The sequence below is a fragment of the Oncorhynchus kisutch genome, unplaced genomic scaffold (assembly GCF_002021735.2).
Source record: "Oncorhynchus kisutch isolate 150728-3 unplaced genomic scaffold, Okis_V2 scaffold956, whole genome shotgun sequence".
NCBI lineage: Eukaryota > Metazoa > Chordata > Actinopteri > Salmoniformes > Salmonidae > Oncorhynchus > Oncorhynchus kisutch.
This window is the reverse complement of record NW_022262901.1, coordinates 90,013-102,500: the sequence shown is the minus strand read 5'-3', so window position 1 is coordinate 102,500 and position 12,488 is coordinate 90,013. Positions and strand designations below refer to the sequence as shown.

The 12,488-nt window shown below is 52.9% G+C and overlaps 1 protein-coding gene across 2 annotated transcripts in view; it reads left to right on the top strand.

Moving 5' to 3' along the window:
• Positions 1-12,488, top strand: part of LOC116363648 (testican-2) — a gene marked incomplete at its 5' end in the record, with an annotated part of 38,903 nt that overhangs the window by 8,037 nt on the left and 18,378 nt on the right. Inside the window, 1 exon segment of one of the 2 annotated variants that reach the window (XR_004207884.1) lies at positions 9,522-9,657. Coding sequence is in view for 1 of the 2 variants with exons in the window: in XM_031817210.1 (XP_031673070.1) it covers positions 11,699-11,836 (138 nt within the window). 2 annotated transcript variants of the gene reach the window in all.

Genomic DNA, 12,488 nt, shown 5'->3' with positions numbered 1-12,488 from the left:
CCTGTTGTAGTACGGACCCCCTCCACCTCCTGCTGTAGTACGGACCCCCTCCACCTCCTGCTGTAGTACGGACCCCCTCCACCTCCTGCTGTAGTACGGACCCCCTCCACCTCCTGCTGTAGCACGGACCCCCTCCACCTCCTGTTGTAGTACGGACCCCCTCCACCTCCTGCTGTAGCACGGACCCCCTCCACCTCCTGTTGTAGTATGGACCCCCTCTACCTCCTGCTGTAGTACGGACCCCCTCCACCTCCTGCTGTAGTACGGACCCCCTCCACCTCCTGCTGTAGCACGGACCCCCTCCACCTCCTGCTGCAGCACAGACCACCTCCTGCTGTAGTACGGACCCCCTCCACCTCCTGTTGTAGTACGGACCCCCTCCACCTCCTGTTGTAGTACGGACCCCCTCTACCTCCTGCTGTAGTACGGACCCCCTCCACCTCCTGCTGTAGTACGGACCCCCTCCACCTCCTGCTGTAGCACGGACCCCCTCCACCTCCTGCTGCAGCACAGACCACCTCCTGCTGTAGTACGGACCCCCTCCACCTCCTGTTGTAGTACAGACCCCCTCCACCTGCTGCAGTACGGACCCCTTCCACCTCCTGCTGTAGCACGGACCCCCTCCACCTCCTGCTGTAGTACAGACCCCCTCCACCTGCTGCAGTACGGACCCCTTCCACCTCCTGCTGTAGCACAGACCCCCTCCACCTCCTGCTGCAGTACGGACCCCTCCTTCTCCTGCTGCAGTACGGACCCCCTCCACCTCCTGCTGCAGTACGGACCCCCTCCACCTCCTGCTGCAGTACGGACCCCCTACACCTCCTGCTGTAGTACAGACCCCCTCCACCTCCTGTTGTAGTACGGACCCCCTCCACCTCCTGCTGTAGCACGGACCCCCTCCACCTCCTGCTGTAGTACAGACCCCCTCCACCTGCTGCAGTACGGACCCCTTCCACCTCCTGCTGTAGCACAGACCCCCTCCACCTCCTGCTGCAGTACGGACCCCTCCACCTCCTGCTGCAGTACGGACCCCCTCCACCTCCTGCTGCAGTACGGACCCCCTCCACCTCCTGCTGCAGTACGGACCCCCTCCACCTCCTGCTGCAGTATGGACCCCCTCCACCTCCTGCTGTAGCACGGACCCCCTACACCTCCTGCTGTAGCACGGACCCCCTACACCTCCTGCTGTAGTACGGACCCCCTACACCTCCTGCTGTAGTACAGACCCCCTCCACCTCCTGCTGTAGTACGGACCCCCTCCACCTCCTGTTGTAGTACGGACCCCCTCCACCTCCTGCTGTAGTACGGACCCCCTCCACCTCCTGCTGTAGTACGGACCCCCTCCACCTCCTGCTGTAGTACGGACCCCCTCCACCTCCTGCTGTAGCACGGAAACCCCTCCACCTCCTGTTGTAGTACGGACCCCCTCCACCTCCTGCTGTAGCACGGACCCCCTCCACCTCTTGTTGTAGTACGGACCCCCTCTACCTCCTGCTGTAGTACGGACCCCCTCCACCTCCTGCTGTAGTACGGACCCCCTCCACCTCCTGCTGTAGCACGGACCCCCTCCACCTCCTGCTGCAGCACAGACCACCTCCTGCTGTAGTACGGACCCCCTCCACCTCCTGTTGTAGTACGGACCCCTCCACCTCCTGCTGTAGTACAGACCCCCTACACCTCCTGCTGTAGTACAGACCCCCTCTACCTCCTGCTGTAGTACGGACCCCCTCTACCTCCTGCTGTAGTACGGACCCCCTCCACCTCCTGCTGTAGTACGGACCCCCTCCACCTCCTGCTGTAGCACGGACCCCCTCCACCTCCTGCTGCAGCACAGACCACCTCCTGCTGTAGTACGGACCCCCTCCACCTCCTGTTGTAGTACGGACCCCTCCACCTCCTGCTGCAGTACGGACCCCCTCCACCTCCTGCTGCAGTACGGACCCCTTCCACCTCCTGCTGTAGCACAGACCCCCTCCACCTCCTGCTGCAGTACGGACCCCCTCCACCTCCTGTTGTAGTACGGACCCCCTCCACCTCCTGCTGTAGCACGGACCCCCTCCACCTCCTGCTGTAGTACAGACCCCCTCCACCTGCTGCAGTACGGACCCCTTCCACCTCCTGCTGTAGCACAGACCCCCTCCACCTCCTGCTGCAGTACGGACCCCTCCACCTCCTGCTGCAGTACGGACCCCCTCCACCTCTTGCTGCAGTACGGACCCCCTCCACCTCCTGCTGCAGTACGGACCCCCTCCACCTCCTGCTGCAGTACGGACCCCCTCCACCTCCTGCTGCAGTACGGACCCCCTCCACCTCCTGCTGCAGAGGTGATATGATCCTTAACTAGCCTCTCAAAGCACATCATGATGACAGAAGTGAGTGCTACAGGGAGATAGTCATCATATTATCAATTGAAAATCAGCAACCTGCTGTCATTTGTACAGTGAACCTGACTGGGACTCACCCTGAGATTCTACATATACATTGGTGGGGATATCTGACAGTGTATCAATCTCTTCCTGCATTCCTCCATCCTCATTGGTCAGCTCCATGGAATCCGGAGCCACCTCGGCTCCCCGCAACCGCCTCTAACTCCTCCCTACCATCACCCTGCGTGTCTGTAATTACACTGGGCACATCACCCTGCGTGTCTGTAATTACACTGGGCACATCATTCTTCATTGTCTGTGAGACAGGCGTATAAGCCTCGGAGTCCTGAGCTCCCCGCCACGGCAACCCGCCACGGCAACCTGGCTTCATCAACATCATCAACATTAACATCAACAGTATTGGCGACGGAATCTTGCAATTCCCATGTTTGGGGTGGAGTCTGGACTCAGTCCGGGCTGCCCTGAACCCCCCCAGGTCCGAACTCAGATCTGGAGCCAGACGTGACAGAGGTTCCATCAGTGCCTGCTCTCCCTGGGCCCTGCTCTCCCCTCTCCCTGGGCCCTGCTCTCCCCTCTCCCTGGGCCCTGCTCTCCCTGTGCCCTGCTCTCCCTGGGCCCTGCTCTCCCCTCTCCCTGGGCCCTGCTCTCCCCTCTCCCTGGGCCATGCTCTCCCTGGGCCCTGCTCTCCCTGTGCCCTGCTCTCCCCTCTCCCTGTGCCCTGCTCTCCCCTCTCCCTGTGCCCTGCTCTCCCCTCTCCCTGTGCCCTGCTCTCCCCTCTCCCTGTGCCCTGCTCTCCCCTCTCCCTGCTCTCCCCTCTCCCTGCTCTCCCCTCTCCCTGCTCTCCCCTCTCCACTCTCCCTGCTCTCCCCTCTCCCTGTGCCTTGCTCTCCCCTCTCCCTGCTCTCCCCTCTCCCTGCTCTCCCCTCTCCCTCCCTGCTCTCCCTCTCCCCTCTCCCTGCTCTCTCCTCTCCCTGCTCTCCCCCTCTCCCTGCTCTCCCTTCTCCCTGTGCCCTGCTCTCCCCTCTCCCTGGGCCCCTGCTCTCCTCTCTCCCTGGGCCCTGCTCTCCCCTCTCCCTGTGCCCTGCTCTCCCATCTCCCTGGGCCCCTGCTCTCCCTGTGCCCTGCTCTCCTCCCCTCTCCCCTGTGCCCTGCTCTCCCCCTCTCCCTGTGCCCTGCTCTCCCCTCTCCCTGTGCCCTGCTCTCCTCCCCTCTCCCTGTGCCCTGCTCTCCCTCCTCCCTGTGCCCCTGCTTCCCTCTCCCTGTGCCCTGCTCTCCCCTCTCCCTGTGCCCTGCTCTCCCCTCTCCCCGTGCCCTGCTCTCCCCTCTCCCTGTGCCCTGCTCTCCCCCTCTCCCTGTGGCCCTGCTCTCCCCCTCTTCCCTGTGCCTGCCTCTCCCCTCTCCCTGTGCCCTGCTCTCCCTCTCCCTGTGCCCTGCTCTCCCCCTCTCCCTGCTCTCCTCCCCTCTCCCTGTGCCCTGCTCTCCCCTCCCTGTGCCCTGCTCTCCCCTCTCCCTGTGCCCTGCTCTCCTCCCTCTCCCTCTCCCTGCTCTCCCCTCTCCCTGTGCCCTGCTCTCCTCCCCTCTCCCTGTGGCCCCTGCTCTCCCCTCTCCCTGCTCTCCCCTCTTCCCTGTGGTGCCCTGCTCTCCCCTCTCCCTGTGGCCCTGCTCTCTCCCCTCTCCGTGCCCTGCTTGCCCGCTCTCACTTCCCCTCTCCCTGTGCCCTGCTCTCCCCTCTCCCAGTGCCCTGCTCTACCCTTCTCCCTGTGCCCTGCTCTCCCCTCTCCCGTGGCCCTGCCTCCCCCTCTCCCTGTGCCCTGCTCTCCCCTCTCCCTGTCTCGTCGCCCTCTCCCTGTGCCCGGCTCTCACTCCCCTCTCCCCTCTCCTGCTTCTCGCTCTCCCCTCTCCCTGTGCCCTGCTCTCCCCTCTCCTGTGCCCTGCTCTCCCTCTCCCTGTGCCCTGCTCTCCCCTCTCTCCTCCCTCTCCCTCTCCCTGCTCTCCCCCTCTCCCGTGCCCTGCTCTCCCCTCTCCCTGTGCCCGCTCTCCCCTACTCTCCCCTGTGCCTGCCTCTCCCCTCTCCCTGTGCCCTGCTCTCCCCTCTCCCTGTGCCTGCTCTCCCCTCTCCCTGTGCCCTGCTCTCCCCTCTCCCAGTGCCCTGCTCTCCCCTCTCCCTGTGCCCTGCTCTCCCCTCTCCCAGTGCCCTGCTCTCCCCTCTCCCAGTGCCCTGCTCATCCCGCTCCCTGTGCCCTGCCGCTTATCTCCAATCAAAACACTTCAGACTTTCACCTCATACCTCCCCTGTAGTCACATAAACCATGTAGACTTTCACCTCATACCTCCCCTGTAGTCACATTAACCATGTAGACTTTCACCTCATACCTCCCCTGTAGTCACATTAACCATGTAGACTTTCACCTCATACCTCCCCTGTAGTCACATAAACCATGTAGACTTTCACCTCATACCTCCCCTGTAGTCACATAAACCATGTAGACTTTCACCTCATACCTCACCTGTAGTCACATAAACCATGTAGACTTTCACCTCATACCTCCCCTGTAGTCACATTAACCATGTAGACTTTCACCTCATACCTCCCCTGTAGTCACATAAACCATGTAGACTTTCACCTCATACCTCACTTGATGCCAGATACCTTTTACAATCAGTAACATGTTTCAGTCGTGGGTTTTAACATCCAAGTAATAACGGTCTTTTCGGCTTTCCCGTAACATGAGAGCTCTCACGTTACAGGAAAGACAAAAAGAGAGCTCTCGCACCAGGTTGCCATGGGGAATGAACGTTGGCACGTTGGATAAAGTAACCCTGGTATCCGGGGAGAAGCTGCGTGATTAGCAAAAAAAACATCATTTAGAGTAACACCATCCGCTTGACAAGGTGCTCCTCTTTCAGAAACACAGCTACTGCCTTATTAATTTCCTCCCTCCCTCCCTCCCTCCCTCCCTCCCTCCCTCCCTCCCTCCCTCCCTCCCTCCCTCCCTCCCTCCTCTTACACCCTCCTCTCCTTCCCTCCTCTGCTTCCCTCCTCTCCCTCCTTTCACTCCCTCCCTCCTCCTCTCCCTCCCTCCTCTCCCTCCCTCCTCTCACTCCTTCCTCTCTCCTCCTCTCACTCCCTCCTCTCACCTCCTCTCCCTCCCTCCTCTCACTCCTCCTCTCCATCCTCTCCCTCCCTCCTCTCACTCCTTCCTTCCTCTCTCCTCCTCTCACTCCCTCCCCTCCCTCCTCTCACACCCTCCTCTCCTTCCCTCCCTCCCTCCCTCCCTCACTCCTCTCGCTCACTCCCTCCTCCTCTCCATCGCTCCTCTCCCTCCCTCCCTCCTCTCACTCCTTCCTCCCTCCTCTCCCTCCCTCCCTCCTCTCACCCCTCCTCTCACTCCTCCTCTCCCTCCCTCCTCTCACTCCTCCTCTCACTCCCTCCTTTCCCTCCCTTCCTCCTCCTCTCCCTCCCTCCTCTCCCTCCCTCCTCTCACTCCTCCTCTCACTCCCTCCTTTCCCTCCCTTCCTCCTCCTCTCCCTCCCTCCTCTCCCTCACTCCCTCCCTCCCTCCCTCCTCTCACTCCTCCTCTCCTCTGATTGTGATTTTACTCCTCTGCTCAAGGATACCTAATGCTCCTTCAGCTGAGTGGTGCAGTATGTTGGGATATGGTGCAGTATGATACAGTATGTTGGGTATGGTACAATATGGTGCATTATGTTGGGGTATGGTGCAGTATGGTGGGGTATGGTGCAGTATGGTGGGGTATGGTGCAGTATGATGGGGTATGGTGCAGTATGTTGGGGTATGGTGCAGTATGTTAGGGTATTGTGCAGTATGTTACAGTATGGTGCAGTATGGTGGGGTACGGTGCAGTATGTTGGGGTATGGTGCAGTATGTTGGGGTATGGTGCAGTATGTTACAGTATGGTGCAGTATGTTACAGTATGGTGCAGTATGGTGGGGTACGGTGCAGTATGTTGGGGTATGGTGCAGTATGTTACAGTATGGTGCAGTATGTTACAGTATGGTGCAGTATGATGGGGTGTGGTGCAGTATGGTGCAGTATGTTGGGGCATGGTGCAGTATGGTGGGGTATGGTGCAGTATGTTGGGGTATGGTGCAGTATGTTGCGGTATGGTGCAGTGTGGTGGGGTATGGTGCAGTATGTTCCAGTATGGTGCAGTATGTGGGGTATGGTTATAGTATGTTAAAGTATGGTGCAGTATGGGTACCAACTGAGGATAAGGAGGAACCAAACCAAAAACAGGCTTTAAATATTTGAAGACAAGTTTAAAGTTAGTTCCCCATTGGGGACTTGAAATGTCTTATTCCTTGTCTCGTCTCTTTATTTTGGGGGGCATTTGTAACTCCGCCCCCTCGCTACAGTGTTTATGTAAAATGGCAGTTGTGTTTGACAGTTGGTCTGAAGGGAGGAGGCTGAAACAGGGGGAACTGATCACAGGACTGTCAACCATTTTAACATGACACTATCAAGACATAGACATAAAGTTGAAGTCGGAAGTTTACATACACCTTAGCCAAATACATTTAAACTCAATTCCTGACATTTATTCCTAGTAAAAAAATTCCCTGTTTTAGGTCAGTTAGGATCACCACTTTATTTTAAGAATGTGAAATGTCAGAATAATAGCAGAGATATGTCACGATCGTCGTAGGAACATTCAGATATCGGTTCGACATATTTTATTGATAAGTGAAACGCACAAAAAACAATAACGCGACACGTGACGCTCATGCAGTGCTCACAGGCAACTACACAGGAACGAGATCCCACAAAACACAGTGGGGAAATGGCTGCCTAAATATGATCCCCAATCAGAGACAACGCTAAACAGCTGCCTCTGATTGGGAACCATACCAGGCCAACGTAGAAATTAACACACTAGATCACCCACCCTAGTCACACACAAAATAGAGAATAAAAAGGCTCTCTATGGTCAGGGCGTGACAAGATAATGATTTATTTCAGCTTTTATTTCTTTCATCACATTCCCAGTGGGTCAGAAGTTTACATACACTCAATTAGTATTTGGTAGCATTGCCTTTAAATTGTTTAGCTTGGGTCAAATGTTTCGGGTAGCCTTCCAGAAGCTTCCCACAATAAATTGGGTGAATTTTGGCCCATTCCTCCTGACAGAGCTGGTGTAACTGAGTCACGTTTGTAGGCCTCCTTGCTCGCACATGCTTTTTCAGTTCTGCCCACAAATGTTCTATAGGATTGAGGTCAGGGCTTTGTGATGGCCACTCCAATACCTTGACTTTGTTGTCCTTTTTGCCACAACTTTGGAAGTATGCTTGGGGTCATTGTCCATTTGGAAGACTCATTTGCGACCCAAGCTTTAACTTCCTGACTGATGTCTTGAGATGTTGCTTCAATATATCCACATAATATAACTTTGTCATGATGCCATCTATTTTGAGAAGTGCACCAGGCCCTCCTGCAGCAAAGCACTCCCACAACAAGATGCTGCCACCCGGGCGCTTCACGGTTGGGATGGTGTTCTTCGGCTTGCAAGCCTCTCCCTTTTCCTCCAAACATAACGATGGTCATTACGGCCAAACAGTTGCATTTTTGTTTCATCAGACCAGCGGACATTTCTCCAAAAAGTACGATCTTTCTCCCCATGTGCATTTGCAAACCGTAGTCTGGCATTTTTATGGCGGTTTTGGAGCAGTGGCTTCTTCCTCGCTGAGCGGCCTTTCAGGTTATGTTGATATAGGACTTGTTTTACTGTGAATATATATACTTTAGTACCTGTTTCCTTCAGCATCTTCACAATGTCCTTTGCTGTTGTTCTGGGATTGATTTGCACCTTTCACACCAAAGTACGCTCATCTCTAGGAGACAGAAGGCGTCTCCTTCCTGAGCGGTATGACGGCTGCGTGGTCCCATGGTGTTTATACTTGCGTACTATTGTTTGTACAGATGAACGTGGTACCTTCAGGCATTTGGAAATTGCTCCCAAGGATGAGCCAGACTTGTGGAGGTCTACAAAAATTATTCTAAGTTCTTGACTGATTTCTTTAGATTTTCCCATGATGTCAAGCAAAGAGGCACTGAGTTTGAAGGTAGGCCTTGAAATACATCCACAGCTACACCTCCAATTGATGCAAATTATGTCAATTAGCCTATCAGAAGCTTCTAAAGCATGACATAATTTTCTGAATTTTCTAAGCTGACACTATCATGGCAGAGAGAGACATGCCTGAGTAAAATATTAGATTAAAATGACACGATCACACTATTTATTTTATTGTTTTGCCTTACCTCCCTTATCTTCACCTCATTTGCTCACATTGTATATAGACTGATCTTTCTACTGTATTATTGACTGTATGTTTGTTTAAACTCCATGTGTAAACTCTGTGTCGTTGTATGTGTCGAACTGCTTTGCTTTATCTTGGTGTGTTTTATGTGTTGTTCCTGTTTGGACCCCAGGAAGAGCAGCCCCTGCCTCAGCAGCAGCTCACTGGGGATCCTAATAAATATTACTGATACTACTACTCTCTCTTTCTCTCTCTCTCTGTCTCACTCTCTGTCTCTCTCTCCCTGTTTTTTCTGTCCCTCTCTCTGTCCCTCTCTCTGTCCTCTCTCTGTCCCTCTCTCTGTCCCTCTCTCTCTGTCTCTCTCTCTCTCTTGTCTCTACTCTCTGTGTGTCTCTCTCTGTCTCTCTCTCTCTGTCCCTCTCTCTGTCCCTCTCTCTCTGTCTCTCTCTCTGTCTCTCTCTCTCTGTCTCTCTCTCGCCTCCCTGTTTTTTCTCTCTCTCGCCTCCCTGTTTTTTCTCTCTCTCTCTCTTCCCCTCTCTATTTCTCTGTCTCCCTCTATTTTTCCCTCTCTCTTCTCATCTCTCTTCTATCCCATCTCTGTGTTTCTCCCTCTCTTCTACCCTCTCTCTCACCTTGTCTCTCTTTCTCTCTGTGGCATTCAGACAGCTCCTCCTCAGACAGCTCCTCCTCTGTTACCTCTCCTTCCTTTCCGGACTGAGTCTCCTCACAGGTCTACAAGCTGTGCTGATGTTTTTTCATTTATGCACCACTTATCTCGTGTGAGTCAGCGCAGAGAGCTCCGCTGCACAGTGCATACATATTTAACAACACAGTGTGTGTGTGTGTTTTTGCAGGCATGTACATCCCCAGCTGCGATGAGGACGGCTACTACAGGCAGCTGCAGTGTGACCAGAGCATGAGAGTGTTGGTGTGTTGACCAGCACGGAGGAGAAATTATGGGCTCTAGAATCCATGGCAACCCTGACTGTGGTNCCACAATAAATTGGGTGAATTTTGGCCCATTCCTCCTGACAGAGCTGGTGTAACTGAGTCACGTTTGTAGGCCTCCTTGCTCGCACATGCTTTTTCAGTTCTGCCCACAAATGTTCTATAGGATTGAGGTCAGGGCTTTGTGATGGCCACTCCAATACCTTGACTTTGTTGTCCTTTTTGCCACAACTTTGGAAGTATGCTTGGGGTCATTGTCCATTTGGAAGACTCATTTGCGACCCAAGCTTTAACTTCCTGACTGATGTCTTGAGATGTTGCTTCAATATATCCACATAATATAACTTTGTCATGATGCCATCTATTTTGAGAAGTGCACCAGCCCTCCTGCAGCAAAGCACTCCCACAACAAGATGCTGCCACCCGGGCGCTTCACGGTTGGGATGGTGTTCTTCGGCTTGCAAGCCTCTCCCTTTTCCTTCACCAACATAACGATGGTCATTACGGCCAAACAGTTGCATTTTTGTTTCATCAGACCAGCGGACATTTTCTCCAAAAGTACGATCTTTCTCCCATGTGCATTTGTCAAACCGTAGTCTGGCATTTTTATGGCGGTTTGGAGCAGTGGCTTCTTCCTCGCTGAGCGGCCTTTCAGGTTATGTTGATATAGGACTTGTTTTACTGTGAATATATATACTTTAGTACCTGTTTTCCTTCAGCATCTTCACAATGTCCTTTGCTGTTGTTCTGGGATTGATTTGCACCTTTCACACCAAAGTACGCTCATCTCTAGGAGACAGAAGGCGTCTCCTTCCTCTGAGCGGTATGACGGCTGCGTGGTCCCATGGTGTTTATACTTGCGTACTATGTTTGTACAGATGAACGTGGTACCTGTCAGGCATTTGGAAATTGCTCCCAAGGATGAGCCAGACTTGTGGAGGTCTACAAAATTATTCTAAGTTCTTGACTGATTTCTTTAGATTTTCCAGATGTCAAGCAAAGAGGCACTGAGTTTGAAGGTAGGCCTTGAAATACATCCACAGCTACACTCCAATTGATGCAAATTATGTCAATTAGCCTATCAGAAGCTTCTAAAAGCCATGACATAATTTTCTGGAATTTTCTAAGCTGACACTATCATGGCAGAGAGAGACATGCCTGAGTAAATATATAGATTAAAATTGACACTATCACACTATTTATTTTATTGTTTTGCCTTTACCTCCCTTATCTCACCTCATTTGCTCACATTGTATATAGACTTATCTTTCTACTGTATTATTGACTGTATGTTTGTTTAACTCCATGTGTAACTCTGTGTCGTTGTATGTGTCGAACTGCTTTGCTTTATCTTGGTGTGTTTTATGTTTGTTTCCTGTTTGGACCCCAGGAAGAGCAGCCCCTGCCTCAGCAGCAGCTCACTGGGGATCCTAATAAATATTACTGATACTACTACTCTCCTCTTTCTCTCTCTCTCTGTCTCACTCTCTGTCTCTCTCTCCCTGTTTTTTCTGTCCCTCTCTCTGTCCCTCTCTCTGTCCCTCTCTCTGTCCCTCTCTCTGTCCCTCTCTCTCTGTCTCTCTCTCTCTCTGTCTCTCTCTCCTCTGTGTGTCTCTCTCTGTCTCTCCTCTCTCTGTCCCTCTCTCTGTCCCTCTCCTCTCTGGTCTCTCTCTCTGTCTCTCTCTCTCTGTCTCTCTCTCGCCTCCCTGTTTTTTCTCTCTCTCTCAGCCTCCCTGTTTTTTCTCTCTCTCTCTCTTCCCCTCTCTATTCTCTGTCTCCCTCTATTTTTCCCTCTCTCTTTCTCATCTCTCTTTCTATCCCCCTCTCTGTGTTTCTCCCTCTCTTCTACCCTCTCTCTCACCTTGTCTCTCTTTCTCTCTGTGGCATTCAGACAGCTCCTCCTCAGACAGCTCCTCCTCTGTTACCTCTCCTTCCTTTCCGGACTGAGTCTCCTCACAGGTCTACAAGCTGTGCTGATGTTTTTTCATTTATGCACCACTTATCTCGTGTGAGTCAGCGCAGAGAGCTCCGCTGCACAGTGCATACATATTTAACAACACAGTGTGTGTGTGTGTTTTTGCAGGCATGTACATCCCCAGCTGCGATGAGGACGGCTACTACAGGCAGCTGCAGTGTGACCAGAGCATGGGAGAGTGTTGGTGTGTTGACCAGCACGGAGGAGAAATTATGGGCTCTAGAATCCATGGCAACCCTGACTGTGGTAAGAGCTGTAGGACTGTAGGGAAGAGCTTCTTGGTGGTTATACAATAACAAAAAGCAGGCATTGTGATTGGTTGAGACGCGTTCTAAGCCACGCAAAAAAAAAACTGTTTAGTATGGGTCAGCCTATGAGAAATGCCTGCGCATCCAGTGACCCATCAACCATTTAATTAACTTGATGTCTACTATAAAAAGCATCTAGACATTATATCCCCATGCTTCTAGCCTAACATTTGGTTTGCAACAACAGGGGGGGGGGGGGGGGGGGGTTGTACAAACGTTTCTGTCTGTCTCTGGACATTTGCAACATTGTTTTGATATTGACATTCGATCTCCACTATCCTATTGAGAATGAATTAACGTGTCAGGATGAGACGGACATCTTTTCTCTGCCAGTCGAAATCATGAATCAGCATCATTTTTATGGATATTTGCAAAGAAGTGTCAATATAAAAACAGGTTAAACGACATGTTATTTTGGCTTCACTGTTTAACGTGACTGGAAGTTAGCCGTAGTTGGCTAGCTAGCAAGCCAGGGATAAGAACGTTGACAGCCAGTAAGGCAATGGAACATTTAGAACACGACTGGGTCGCGTCCGTAGATACAGAACAAACAGACTTAACGACTGGGTCGCATCCATAGATACAGAACA